The sequence below is a fragment of the Oncorhynchus masou genome, chromosome 3, assembly GCF_036934945.1.
Source record: "Oncorhynchus masou masou isolate Uvic2021 chromosome 3, UVic_Omas_1.1, whole genome shotgun sequence".
Lineage (NCBI taxonomy): Eukaryota > Metazoa > Chordata > Actinopteri > Salmoniformes > Salmonidae > Oncorhynchus > Oncorhynchus masou.
In genome coordinates, this window is record NC_088214.1 from 19,617,233 (window position 1) to 19,629,829 (window position 12,597).

Below are 12,597 nucleotides of genomic sequence, written 5' to 3' on the forward strand. Positions count from 1 at the left end.
TGTTTTTCAGCAGGACAATGACCCAACTCACCTCCAGGCTGTGTAAGTGCTATTTAACCGAGAAGGAGAGTGATGGAGAGCTACATCAGATGACCTGGCCTCCACAATCTCCTGACCTCAACCCAATTGAGATGGTTTGGGATGAGTTGGAAGGAAAAGCAGCCAACAAGTGCTCAGCATATGTGGAAACTGCTTCAAGACTTTTGGAAAAGCATTCCAGGTTGAGAGAATGCCAAGAGTGTGCAAACCTGTAACCTGCAAAGGGTGGCTACTTTGAAGAATCTAAAATATATTTTGATTTGTTTAACACTTTTTTGGTTACTACATGATTCCATATGTGTTATTTCATAGTTTTGATGTCTACACTATTAGTGAAAATAAAGAAAAACCATTGAATGAGTAGGTGTTCAAACTTGACTGGTACAGTTTATTCTTTAATGACAAAAAATACTTTATTTCCACAAAGCAAACACTAAAACAAAGAAAATGTAAATACCATAGGGGCAGTTCGATATTAACTGGGGCGGTCCAAAATAGTATTTGGCTGTTTGGCTGTATTTTAAATTCTGATACTGAGATGCTCTGTTTGTTGCGGATCCTCATTATCCCAAGTCGTCGAATAATAATGTGGCCACCTACAGTAAGCTTCCAGCAGGCCCAGTTATTCAGGAAAGCTTGACAACTCTGCTGTCCCGCACCTAGAGCTTAACGCTTCAATAACCTATAGCCTAAATATAGTTAATTTCACTTTTAAAATGCATTACCTTTTATGTGTGGCATCAACACAACCAGTTACAATGTTTTAATGATTAGGCTACTTCAAAAGTCTTCTGTAGGCTACCTGCGCACATTCGTCCAAAATATAATTCCGGCATTCAAACTGTGCAGATTGTGGTGTTGCATATATTTGTTGCATTTATTTTATATAATTATAAATATGGTATCAAAATATTAAATCTGATTTCCACCTGGATGATCATTGTCTGCAGCCGGCTCTGATCGTAGTCTAGTTCTAATGAAAGGCAGGGAGTAGTTTGCTCGTCAGTGGTGGTCAGCAAATCCTCAACCTTCAAGCCCGTAGCCTTGCGTGGCATCGACTGTACCACAAAACCATGCTGAAGTGGCAAAGTCGATATCTACGTTAAACAACACAAGGTCACTACAGTTATTTGTGGTCGTAAAACATAATTTCTTGTTAATTCTATAAGGGGGAGGGTGCGCATTTTGTTTTTACAGTACATTTTGAACTGTCCCTAGGTGTACAAATGTTTCAACCTTCAACACAGGACGAACAGAAACACAATACAACATGTCTGTTACAGTAATAATAAAAGTTAGATAACTGCATAAATCAAACTGACAGTTTAAATGAATTCTACATATGGATCTTTCAGCGGCTGGCAGTGACTGCAGAAACAAGGTTTTTAAGCACAATTTGGGGCATCATTCTCACTGTCTGGCCCACTGACCAGAACACTCCACCGCTGACTGAAATCATCACTTCTAGGATAGAGGAGGAAGTCATAGATAAGGGCTGCTGCTACACCTCCACACATCGGCCCCAGCCAGTACACCTGGAGTACAGGAGCAGAAATGGTGCCAACAATTCAGTATCTGTGCTGAACCAAGAGCTGCTGTGGAATAGGTCTATTTTTTTTGAGATCAACCTGGATAATTAAAAGTTAGATAATAATACAAAAGTGATAGAGGTGCAGTTGATAGACAAGAAGCTGTCATTAATATGATATGATAGTTTTGACGACAACACAAGCATTAGGGTGAAAAAGGGGAGAGATTACCCAATGGTCACCAAAGTGTTTGGAGATTACAGCTGGCCCAAATGAGCGAGCAGGATTAATGCCACATCCAGTGAAACTGATCTGAGGATAGAAACAATTAAGCAAAGCATTTATGGCATGTTTATGTTATACTGTACCGCTATATTGCACTTACACTGGAGATTTTGGATTTTCCTGAAGTTTGTTTATAGCAAGACTATAATCTACTGTAGATCTACAGTGTAAAGCTGAAGACATTTTTATCAGCACACATGTTTGGGTAGCATTATTCACTTACTGCTGCAAGATGTCCCAGGCCAACAGAGAGCCCGATGGCTAGAGGGGCAGAACCGGTGACATCCCCACGCCTTTTATCAGTCACTGCTATGACACATAGGACCAGCTGGAAGGTGGTCAGGAGCTCGATGACAAACCCTTGTCCTACACTTATTTTATTCAGCTGGAGAAGACCGGAGAGGATGTGATGAGCTTGTGGAACATTAGGTGGCATCTGAGATGAGATCTGAGATACATGACGGCTCAAGCGTTGATTAAGTCAGTCTGATTTAAAGTAGACGAGTTTAAGCTTACTTTAGATGACATTTTCACAAAAGTCTTCAACATGTCTGAATCAATTACATTTAAAATGAATTCATTCCAAAGTATATTTTCAGCATTTTAATACTTAGTGGCAATCTGCAAATGGTACATACATTTTACATACATATTTTGACTTTTAAATGAATGATACAGTATATATCCATTGATCCTTGAAGAATATAATTTATTCCATCAGAACCCCAAATAATCTTATTGAGCTCCTTTTTTTTACCATGTAATTGTAAACAAACAATGTATAGCCTTAAAACATGGTTAACACTTTAATTTTGTTAACATGGATGGTCAGTCCTTGCATCTATAGCGCTGTCTATAAATTTGAAAGTGATAAAAAATGTCCAGACCCAGCACTCAGCTTTCTCCTAAAACAGTGGTGGGTGACTGCTTTGTTATTGTTTGAAATCTCTCCATATTAGCCAATAATCTGAAAACAGTCAAAAGTGATATCCACTCACGTGATTAACTCCCAGTGCATCAATGTTTGTCGGCTTGACTCCATACACTATGGCACTAGCTACTACAGCTCCCAGCATCTGAGCCAGGATGTAGAACACTGCCTTGAACACACTGATCTGGCAGCTGACCAGCAGACCTAGGGTGATGGCTGGGTTCAGGTGGGCTCCACTGATGTGGCCCAAACTCTGGGCCAGCGTGGCGATGGCCAGACCAAAGGCTAACGCTACTTTAACCTCCTGGTCAGGCATGGAGTTATGTTTATTCCCGATAGCAGAAGATATACCGATGAATATAAAGAGGATCATACCAATCAACTCTGCTAGAACAGCCCGCCAAAACGCCCAATTTCTGAGTTCTTCCATCACTGTGGTGTTGGGTGGCGTTTGTGTTGTGTCTTCAGTGTTACTAACAATGCAAGCCAAGCAGCATTTATACCATAGTGTTACTGTAGATCCCTAGTGAAAGTAGGAGGAGACTGACATTCAAAGTAGCAGGAAATACCGCTAACAAGAGACTTCAGGTTTTCACCCCTTTTTCTCAGTCACCCCATAAAATATGTACATCAGTTCTTAACAGAAATTGTTGCACTGAAAAGTGACTGAGAAACATTACTATACAGGAACTCTTAAAAACACATTCTTTGCAATTCAAATGATTTACATTTGTCAAATATCTATGTTAAATTTAGAATTAAAAAGGTTGTTAAAGTTGAAAACAGGACATTTAAATCGATTTCCATGCTTTATTTTTGACAAGAAGTCAAACATGCTGCAGGGTGTATAAGTCATCACAGACAAATACAAAATGGTATCTTATACGTCTAGTATTTTTTTTAAATGTAATGTCTGAAAACATTTTGCTATGGTGTGCCCTACTGATCATGACCCAGGTGTCAGCTGGCGTTGAGACTAGTGAGGTAAATTATCCAACTAATGTGTTATACCACTGCACTGCAAGTCATGAATCGTTTCCAGGGTAGATTAAAACAATATAATGGCTTTGATTTACTCCACGACCTACTGAGGGCCTGATCGCCAAGGGCGCAGGACATCAGAACCTCCGACATCACTCCACCTATCAGTGGTTGCTATGACACACAGCACAAGCTGGAGGGTGAGAATAAATTCTATGCCAAATCCTTGATTCCATTCAACTACAAGAGAAGAGAACAGGAAAGCATTTGGTTAATCTCGCCCCGCATAACTGTCTGGAAATACAAAAGAATTACGATCATTCAGAGGATGTATTTAAGCAGAGGGAGTTGAAAGATAAGGCGGCTCTGCTTCTTTCAGCTCCAACAATCGCTGCCAGGAAGGGAGAGCTTATATTAAAGGCTGAAATTAGAAGAAAACACATTAACTCAATGCATAGAGCTGTTTAAGGAAAGTGACGCTGTAGATTCAATAGATGGCTAACACGTTTCGAGGACATTATAAATCTAAATCTTGTATTGCAACTTCTGTACTGTGACCTGAGCTGGAGCGGCATATGCTACAAAGGACACCATTAACTTTGAAATTCTGTTTGCATTTAAATCCCAAGTTAACTTGTGTATAATGTAAATTATTTTTGGATCAACTCATGGTAGGCTACTGACAACACAGAACTGGCAGCTGACCAGCTGGGTTCAGGTTAGCTAAAGATTGTACACCAGATAATGTGATATATCCATTTTTGGTGTCTATTACTGGGAGTTTCTCCTTGAGAAAACCTACTGGATAAATACTAAAAGAGCAAATGTTCCATAGCCTGTAGGTAGGTAGGCGTTGGTTTGTTGGACGAGTATCTGAACAGAGTTCAGCACTTCTGCTCTTTTCTATAGTCTGTAGATAACACAACATATGTGTATACTTATCGGTGGCACAAATTGGGATATGGGGGAGGGGAATGGGCAGGGTATATGCAAATAAAATACTGTAGCTTTTACTGTATTGTTTTTGCAGACATTTCTGTAGTATTTACTACAGTGTTTTTTGCGTCTGTGGATAATACTGCCGTATTCTATAGTAAAACTATAGTCTTTATGTGGGAGCTGCCACCATGGTTTTGCTAGTTCAATATAAAACAAGTGTGAACTTGGCATGGGCGCTGGGTCAATGGTATTATGGAGCACAAATGAAGCTGTTATGCCACACGGTTTAGTCTTGCACCTAGCACCTTACCCAAAAGTTAATTTTGAGTAATTAGTTTGGCTTGAATCAGGTATGCTTTTTCAACTGTCTGGTTTGATTGAATCAGCTGAGAGCCATGTCACAATAGGGGGGGAAGTGTTACAGATTCCGCAATAGTAATGTAAAGGCAATTTGCGATTGAGCCGACGTATACAGCGTTTACCGTGAATGCAGTCTCCGCTCAAGCAGGAACATTGCCTTTAAATTTCAATCACGCTGTAAAACTGAACGTCCGCGATGCGGATTGAATAGAGCCCTAAGTAGGCCTGTTAGAATTAATGTTTCCTTTCTCCATTTGAAGTAATTACTGATTAGACATGACATGTTTGGGCAAGTGAATACAATGGCTCCAGCACATGGCTTTCACCTGTCCAGTCATTTCTAATGACTGAAATTAGGAATGAAGGATGTACTTTATTTTTACCTCTTTTTCTCCCTAATTGGTAGATAGTCTTCTCCCATCTCTACAACTCCCATACGGACTCAGAAGAGGCGAAGGTCGAGGGCCATGCATTCACCTAAACACGGTCCTGCCAAGTCGCACTGCCTGCTTAACCTGGAAGCCAGCACACCGATGTGTGGGAGGAAACACTGTACAACTGGCGACCGAAGTAAGCGTGCATGTGCCCGGCCCGCCACAGGAGTTGCTAGAGTGCGATGGGACAAGGACTTCCCGGCCAGTCAAACACTACCCTAACCCGGACGACACTAGGCCAAATGTGCGCCGCCTTATGGATCTCCCGGTTGCCTGTGACACAGCCCGGGATTCAAACCTTGGCCTTAGACCGCTGCGCCACTCCGAAGGCAGGATGCACTTTTAAAGGATTTGAACAGGGCCATTGCATTGACTACAGACATCACATTTCCCTGCCCTCTTTTCTTTCATTTTCCTTCTGAAACATTCCTCTATTGTTGCAGATAGAAAAGTGTTGCACAGAAAGGACATGCTTATCCATGGAGGGTTGTGTCCATTCATTCTATACAATTACATTCTAGCTGCAAGGGTCTGAGTGCTCAACCCAAATTAATAGGCCCCTTCTATTGAGGAGCAAGCCAATTGAAATAGAAATGCAGGTCAATTGATGTATCTGCTGTGCCTATGAAATACATTTATCATGATCAGGGCAATCAATCTATGTTGTTACATTTTGATAAATGTTAAATTAAAGATAATTACATTCATAGAAAATGGTTTCTGTTAATACACCATGTTGTGGTGATTAATTTGCATGAATTCCCATAACCTAAGATCAACTATATTCTCTCTCTAGCCACCAACACATTTGTGCTTTGGTCACTAGGGGACTCAGATATTACGAATGGGGAACTCTGTAGACTACAACAAATCAGATGGTTATTGTTCACTGAATTATTCACTCTATGTTGAGTAAGTCAAACTGATTGATGTGAATCTGTGTAGGGAAATGTGGTTGTTGAATCATGACAATAACAACTAACAATCCTTCACTTCATACAACAGACATATCAGAAAGGTTGGTCAGAATGAGAAACCAGTCATGCCCACGCCTCTGATTTACGGTTCATCCTCCCCAAAGAAGAAAACAGAAACAAAACACTTTACAATTGTTTCTAATTGTGAGAAACCAGTCATGCCCACGCCTCTGATTTACGGTTCATCCTCCCCAAAGAAGAAAACAGAAACAAAACACTTTACAATTGTTTCTAATTGTGCTTTGAATCACATATTGCCTCTAATACTCTCTGTTTTTACTTTTTGTAACCACATAAAATGCAGATAAGACTGGGGTGTGTTAAAAGTTACTCATATTTCTTCTGTAAACTTACTGGCTCAAGCACACAGTGGATTACAGGGGGGGGGGGAAACCTGGCCTGTTAACAGCAATTCTAGATAAGGAAATGTCAGCTCAGGGATTTGAACATGCAACCATTTCGGTTACAAGTCTACCACTCTAACCCCTAGGCTACCCTCTCCCAATCTTCTGAGATAAACTGAAATAGATTGTGTTAGCTTTGAAGTCCAAAAATTAAGTCCAAAAATGAAAAGGGTACTGTTTGGATGTGGACTGGATATTGCCAAAGTAAGCAGTTTATGAGGAGACAAATGCCAAGAGAGGAACATCTGTTAACATCTGGTGTTTTATTTACGTACAAAAGTGAAATACAATTCAAGAGTGCACACAGAAATACATATACATCAAGAAATAAAAAGTTCTTCCATAAACAGGTACATAGAAAATATACAAAAACAAATAGCTCTATATAGACTACTGATATGGGAAATATTTTAACAAAGAGCAAGATGTTCCAACAACTCTTGTTAAAGACGTTTAGAGATTGAAGTGAATACTCAACAGTAGAGGCTGCTGCGGAGGGGAGGACGACTCATAATAATGGCTGGAAAAGAGCAAATGGAATGGTATCAAACACATGGAAACCATGCGTTTGATGTATTTGATACCATTCCACTCATTTCGGTCCAGCCATTACCAAGAGCCCGTTCTCCCCAATTAAGGTGCCACCAACCTCCTGTGATAGTCAAGTGACAATTTGGCTACTAAATCGGCAGTTCAGTGGTGTGATTTTCAATGAAACAGCCCTAATACTAATAAAAATGCTCCTCTTATTTGAAATTCTTTATCATTATTTTGAAATAACAATTCAACTGCTGCCATTCTAAAGGAAATGTCAATGCTTTACAGGAGTATACTGTAGGTAGACAATCTAAAGTCCTATACACTATATGGTGTTGCTATTACAACACTACTTTGTTGATTCATTTCCATTTCATTTTCATTTCATTTCCACAGCTGCAGTCTCCTCTCCATTAACATTATAGTCTCCCACCGGGCCACTAACAAGGACCTTCATACGTTCAGGGAAGTCCTCAGATTTGGGGTACAGTAGGAAGTCATAGACCAGAGCAGCTGCCACACCTCCACTCATTGGCCCCACCCAGTACACCTGCCATGGTGCAAAGAAGTTAATCATCAAATCAATGGAAGAACAGATTGATGACAAATATTTCAGGGTTAACTTTAACTTTGCTTTTTTACAATAAAACAATAGAGATGCTGTTACTCAGTAACCACTTTATTGAAAGTAGCTCAGCTTTGGTAATCATTTTAGAAGTTTATTGAATTTACTAGTCATGGAATTGATGTCACACTAAATGCAAGGAATCTGCAAACACGTGCCTGCAAACACACAATATCCACTTACCCAGTGATTTGTATAATCATTCATGATCAAAGCTGGTCCAAAGGATCGAGCCGGGTTGATACCACAGCCTGTGTAGCTGATCTGTACACAACAACAATATAAATATCTTAGGACAATATGAGGGATGAGACGATCTGTTGTAAAATCAATATAAATAGTTTATGGTTATAGGATTAGGCCTAGGGTCTGAGGGGTAAATTCAACAGTTGACATTTGCACTTTAAGCTTTACTTCAGTGGTGATTTGTCACAATAACACATTCAAAATCCATGTTTTGTTAATTGGATGCATGTGTCAGAGGAGATACCTTGTTGACAAACTACTATAAGTAACTTACGGCTGCCAAGTGTCCCAGAGCGACAGAGAGCCCGATGGCCAGGGGGCAGAGCCGGTGACATCACGCCGCCTTCTATCAGTTACTGCTATGACACACAGGACCAGCTGGAAGGTAGCCAGGAGCTCGATGCCAACGCCTTGGCTGGCACTGACACCATTTAGCTACGAGGGGGAAGGAGGGGGGCAGAGGGGGAAACAAACAAAAACAATTTGTCAGTGTGCATCAGCGTGATGGATGTTTTTCTCAACTACTATGTGCTATTCTAAATAGCTGGCAGAGCAAAGGCTTCCCTTGTGAAGTGCAGGGTGAGGAGAAAAAAATCTAATTTGAAATGTAATGTAAACTTTCAGCAGGCTGATAGTCTAACTATAATTTGTCAAAGTCTGAGCAAGTCTTAGTTTATTCATTCATTGAAATTGTAAATGATTGAAAGATGTTGATAATTGATCATATTCTTACAAACTGTGCAATTTACATCATTTAGAATTCCATTAATGGCAATAGATGTGATGATCCTCTGTATCAACAGCTTAAAAGACAATATAACTTGGTGTCCATAGGAGGCATGTGAGGGTTTTTACGGCATGGGAAAGTAACTACCATCCAGCTGTACATCCTATATTCACTAGAGAATAGCATAAGCACCTATGCTTAATATGAGTTAGTGTGGTCATAAAAAAACATTACATTATTCTGTTAGTCAATAGTTTGCAACCTGGGCATTCAAGCTCACTCATGAATGACATCCCATTTGAGTCCCTTCAAAAATCATTGAGTCAAACTAAATTAAACTAAGTTCAATCAACTATTTTATCAATGCAGTGCATGCAGGTTCACATGCATTACTGTTTGCCAACAACTATGAGATGCAATATACATGTATCAAGAAATTGCACACAAAGTTCAAACACTTCCCATAAGATGGAATTGAAAGCCAACATTTCTAATTGAAAAGGACACACATTAACCATATATATTCAAATTTGCATTCTGAAACAAATTAGCCAAAATGAGCCACTCACAGCATTGACCCCCAGTGCAGTATTTGCCTCTGGCCGGGTTCCATAGACAATAGCACTGGCCAGAGTAGAGCCCAGCATCTGAGCCACTATGTACATCATCCCCTTGAACACGCTGATCTGGCAGCTGGCCAGCATGCCCAGTGTCACAGCTGGGTTCAGGTGGGCTCCACTGATGTGGCCCAAACTCTGGGCCAGCGTGGCGATGGCCAGACCAAAGGTCAGAGAAACCTTCACCTCCTGGTCAGGAGCTGTGTTGTTTGAGTTCCCAATAGCAGCTGAGATGCTGAGAAATATGAACATGGTCATCCCAACAAGCTCGGCTAGTACAGCCCTCCAGAATGCCTTGCTCTTGAACTCTCTCATCTTGCCTGTAGCCTGGATGTATGGTGGTCTTATCTGAGATAATGTAGAGTGGTGTCAGTGGAACTCCCAAACAACATCAACAGGCTGCATTTATAAGGCTGCTGATAAGGAAGGGAGGCGGGTTCTAAAAAGTGAAAGGGAAGGGAGAAATCCAAAAGGCTTTTTTTCTTCTTCGCCCCCCTTTCCCTCACTCTTTTACTGGTCTCCCTCCCCCTCTTTTCCTCCCTCCCATCCCTCTTGTTTCCCATACTCCCTGCACTTCTTTTTTTCTCCCTCTGGACTTTCAGAAGTAGTGGTGTAGAACAGGCTGTAGTAGGACAGAGGGGAAGTTGTACTCGGAGGCACTTTGTTTCTCCATTCATAAAGACATCTACAGTAGCAGGACTTTATGACTACAGTATAAGGTGAGAGTCCACAAGGTTTGTTGCTTGGGATTTCTAACTATGGTGTTGTTGGAACATATTTCCAAGTCCCATCTTCAAATATTATAGTGTGCGCTTCTTCGATATGTTTACCTGTTAAGATGTCTCTATACCAGTGAATAGCATCAATAATTGAATTTCCACTTTAACTCAGCAGTGACTGGGTCACAGCAGAGCCTCCAAAGAGGGAAGAGTCTGTTCCTAACATGGCACTCTAAAGACATGCACGTGAGTTTGTTCCCATAGTGGGAAAAAAGAGAGATTCAGGGAATACATACATTGGGAATCCATCTGGATAAATGCTATTCAACATGATTTGATCTATGTGCAATAAAATCTCTATATATACACATACACACACACTGATTCCTTATTTTGAATTAGTTCAAAATAAGGAATCAGTAAAAATAAATAAATTAGGCCCAAATCTATAGATTTCACATGACTGGGTAGGGGCGCAGCTTGGGACCAGGCAAAAGTTCATTCAAGGGTTTTTCTTTCATTTCTACATTGTAGAATTAGTGAAGACATCAGGACAATTAAATAACCCCCCCCCCAAACATATTAAAATATATTTTAGATTCTTCAAAGTAGCCACCCGTTGCCTTGATGACAGCTTTGCACTCTTGGCATTCTCTCAACCAGCTTCATGAGGTAGTCACCTGTATTTCAATTAACAGATGTACCATGTTAAATGTTTGCTGTGGAATTTCTTTACTTCTTAATGTGCTTGAGCCAATCAGTTGTGTTGTGACAAGGCAGGGGTGGTATACAGAATATATCCCTATTTGGTAAAATACCAAGTCCATATAATGGCAAGAACAACTCAAATAAGCAAAGAGAAACGACAGTCCATCATTACTTTAAGACATGAAGGTCAGTCAATCCTTATTCCCCAGAATACTGTTTTTTTATTTGGTATTTGTTTATTATTTGTAATAAATGTGCAAACATTTGCTTTGTCATTGTGGGGCATTGTGTGTAGATTGATGAGGACATGTTTTTACTTAATCCAATTTAGAATAAGGCTGTAACATAACAAAATGTGGAAAAAGTCAAGGGGTCAGAATACATTGCGAATGCACTGTATGTGTGATGGGATGTATAAACATTATGGACAGTTTATGGATGGAATATAGTATATCTGAAAAATATGTGGATAGAATAGTGTATGTACAGCAATAGTTGAATAGGATGGCCTTGACTAGAATACAGTATATACATATGAAATGGGTAAAACTGGATGTAAACATTATTAAAGTGACCAGTGTTCCATGTCTATGTGCATAGGGCAGAAGCCTCTAAGGTGCAGAGATGAGTAACTGGGAGGTAGCCGGCTAGTGACAGTGACTAAGTTCAGGCCATCTTTCTGTTTTCAGAGATAACTATGATGACACACCAAATGTCTGATGGATCCTTTTTTTCTTCTAATGCATCTTAAAGGTAAAGTAATCCAAAATGTACTGAAAGTAAATCAGATTCCGTTTCTGAGTTTGGCTAATCCAAAAGTTACGTTACTGATTACAATTTTGGACAGGTAACTGCCGACTGGGTCCACCATGTCATTTCAACATGAACGTTTGTAATATTTGGTTGAAATGTTGATCAATGAGATTTTTAATCTTTATTCACCCACTTTAAAAGAGAAGTTTCTGAATTCAACAATGTTTTTTCACTATGCTTTCAGTCATCTAAAAGCACAACAAAATTCCAATGGAAAAACAATGTCTAATTTTTGGTTTGTCATCTAAATATGTTATCACTGCGCTTTCAACCATTTAAAAGCACAACACATTTCAAAATGGGAAACAACTTCAGATTTGTATTTATACAACCACTTAATGTCTTATCACTGTGCGACTTCTAATAGCACAACTAAATGACCTGAATTGCAGATGAGATTACATTAAAAGTACATAGTGCAAGTGATCAATGCTGTTCAAGATTCTGCACAGATTTTAGCAATTGTGAAGATCTCCACAGACCTGTGACCTTGCATGCTGTAACGGCTTTCTTTATGTGAAGGAGAGTCGGACCAAAATGCAGCGTGGCTATTTAGATTCATGTTTAATAAAACAAAGGAAACATGAATCAAAACAAAACCAATAAACGTAATGTGAAAACCAAACCAGCCTAAACTGGTGCAAACTAGAACAGGAACAATCACCCACAAAACCCAACACCAAACAGGCTACCTAAATATGGTTCCCAATCAGAGACAATGACTAA

The 12,597-nt window shown here is 39.8% G+C and overlaps 2 protein-coding genes and 1 non-coding gene across 3 annotated transcripts; all 3 read right to left on the reverse strand.

Moving 5' to 3' along the window:
• Positions 1-406: 406 nt before the first annotated feature.
• On the reverse strand, positions 407-3,245 carry LOC135512296 (aquaporin-1-like). Its single transcript, XM_064934182.1, has 4 exons — positions 2,852-3,245; positions 2,077-2,238; positions 1,800-1,880; positions 407-1,574 (listed from the first exon to the last, which is right to left on the reverse strand). The coding sequence occupies exons 1-4, from the start codon at positions 3,212-3,214 to the stop codon at positions 1,425-1,427; spliced, it is 756 nt and encodes a 251-aa protein (XP_064790254.1). The 5' UTR covers positions 3,215-3,245; the 3' UTR covers positions 407-1,424.
• Positions 3,246-4,539: 1,294 nt separating this feature from the next.
• Positions 4,540-4,595, reverse strand: LOC135519107 (U7 small nuclear RNA). Its single transcript, XR_010452272.1, has one exon. It is a non-coding gene; the product is annotated as a U7 small nuclear RNA (small nuclear RNA).
• A 2,528-nt stretch (positions 4,596-7,123) lies between these two features.
• LOC135512301 (aquaporin FA-CHIP-like) lies at positions 7,124-10,027 on the reverse strand. Its single transcript, XM_064934196.1, is given in 5 exon segments — positions 7,124-7,966; positions 8,225-8,305; positions 8,562-8,608; positions 8,611-8,722; positions 9,584-10,027. Coding segments are annotated over 5 exon segments (774 nt in total). The 5' UTR covers positions 9,947-10,027; the 3' UTR covers positions 7,124-7,795.
• Positions 10,028-12,597: the final 2,570 nt, after the last annotated feature.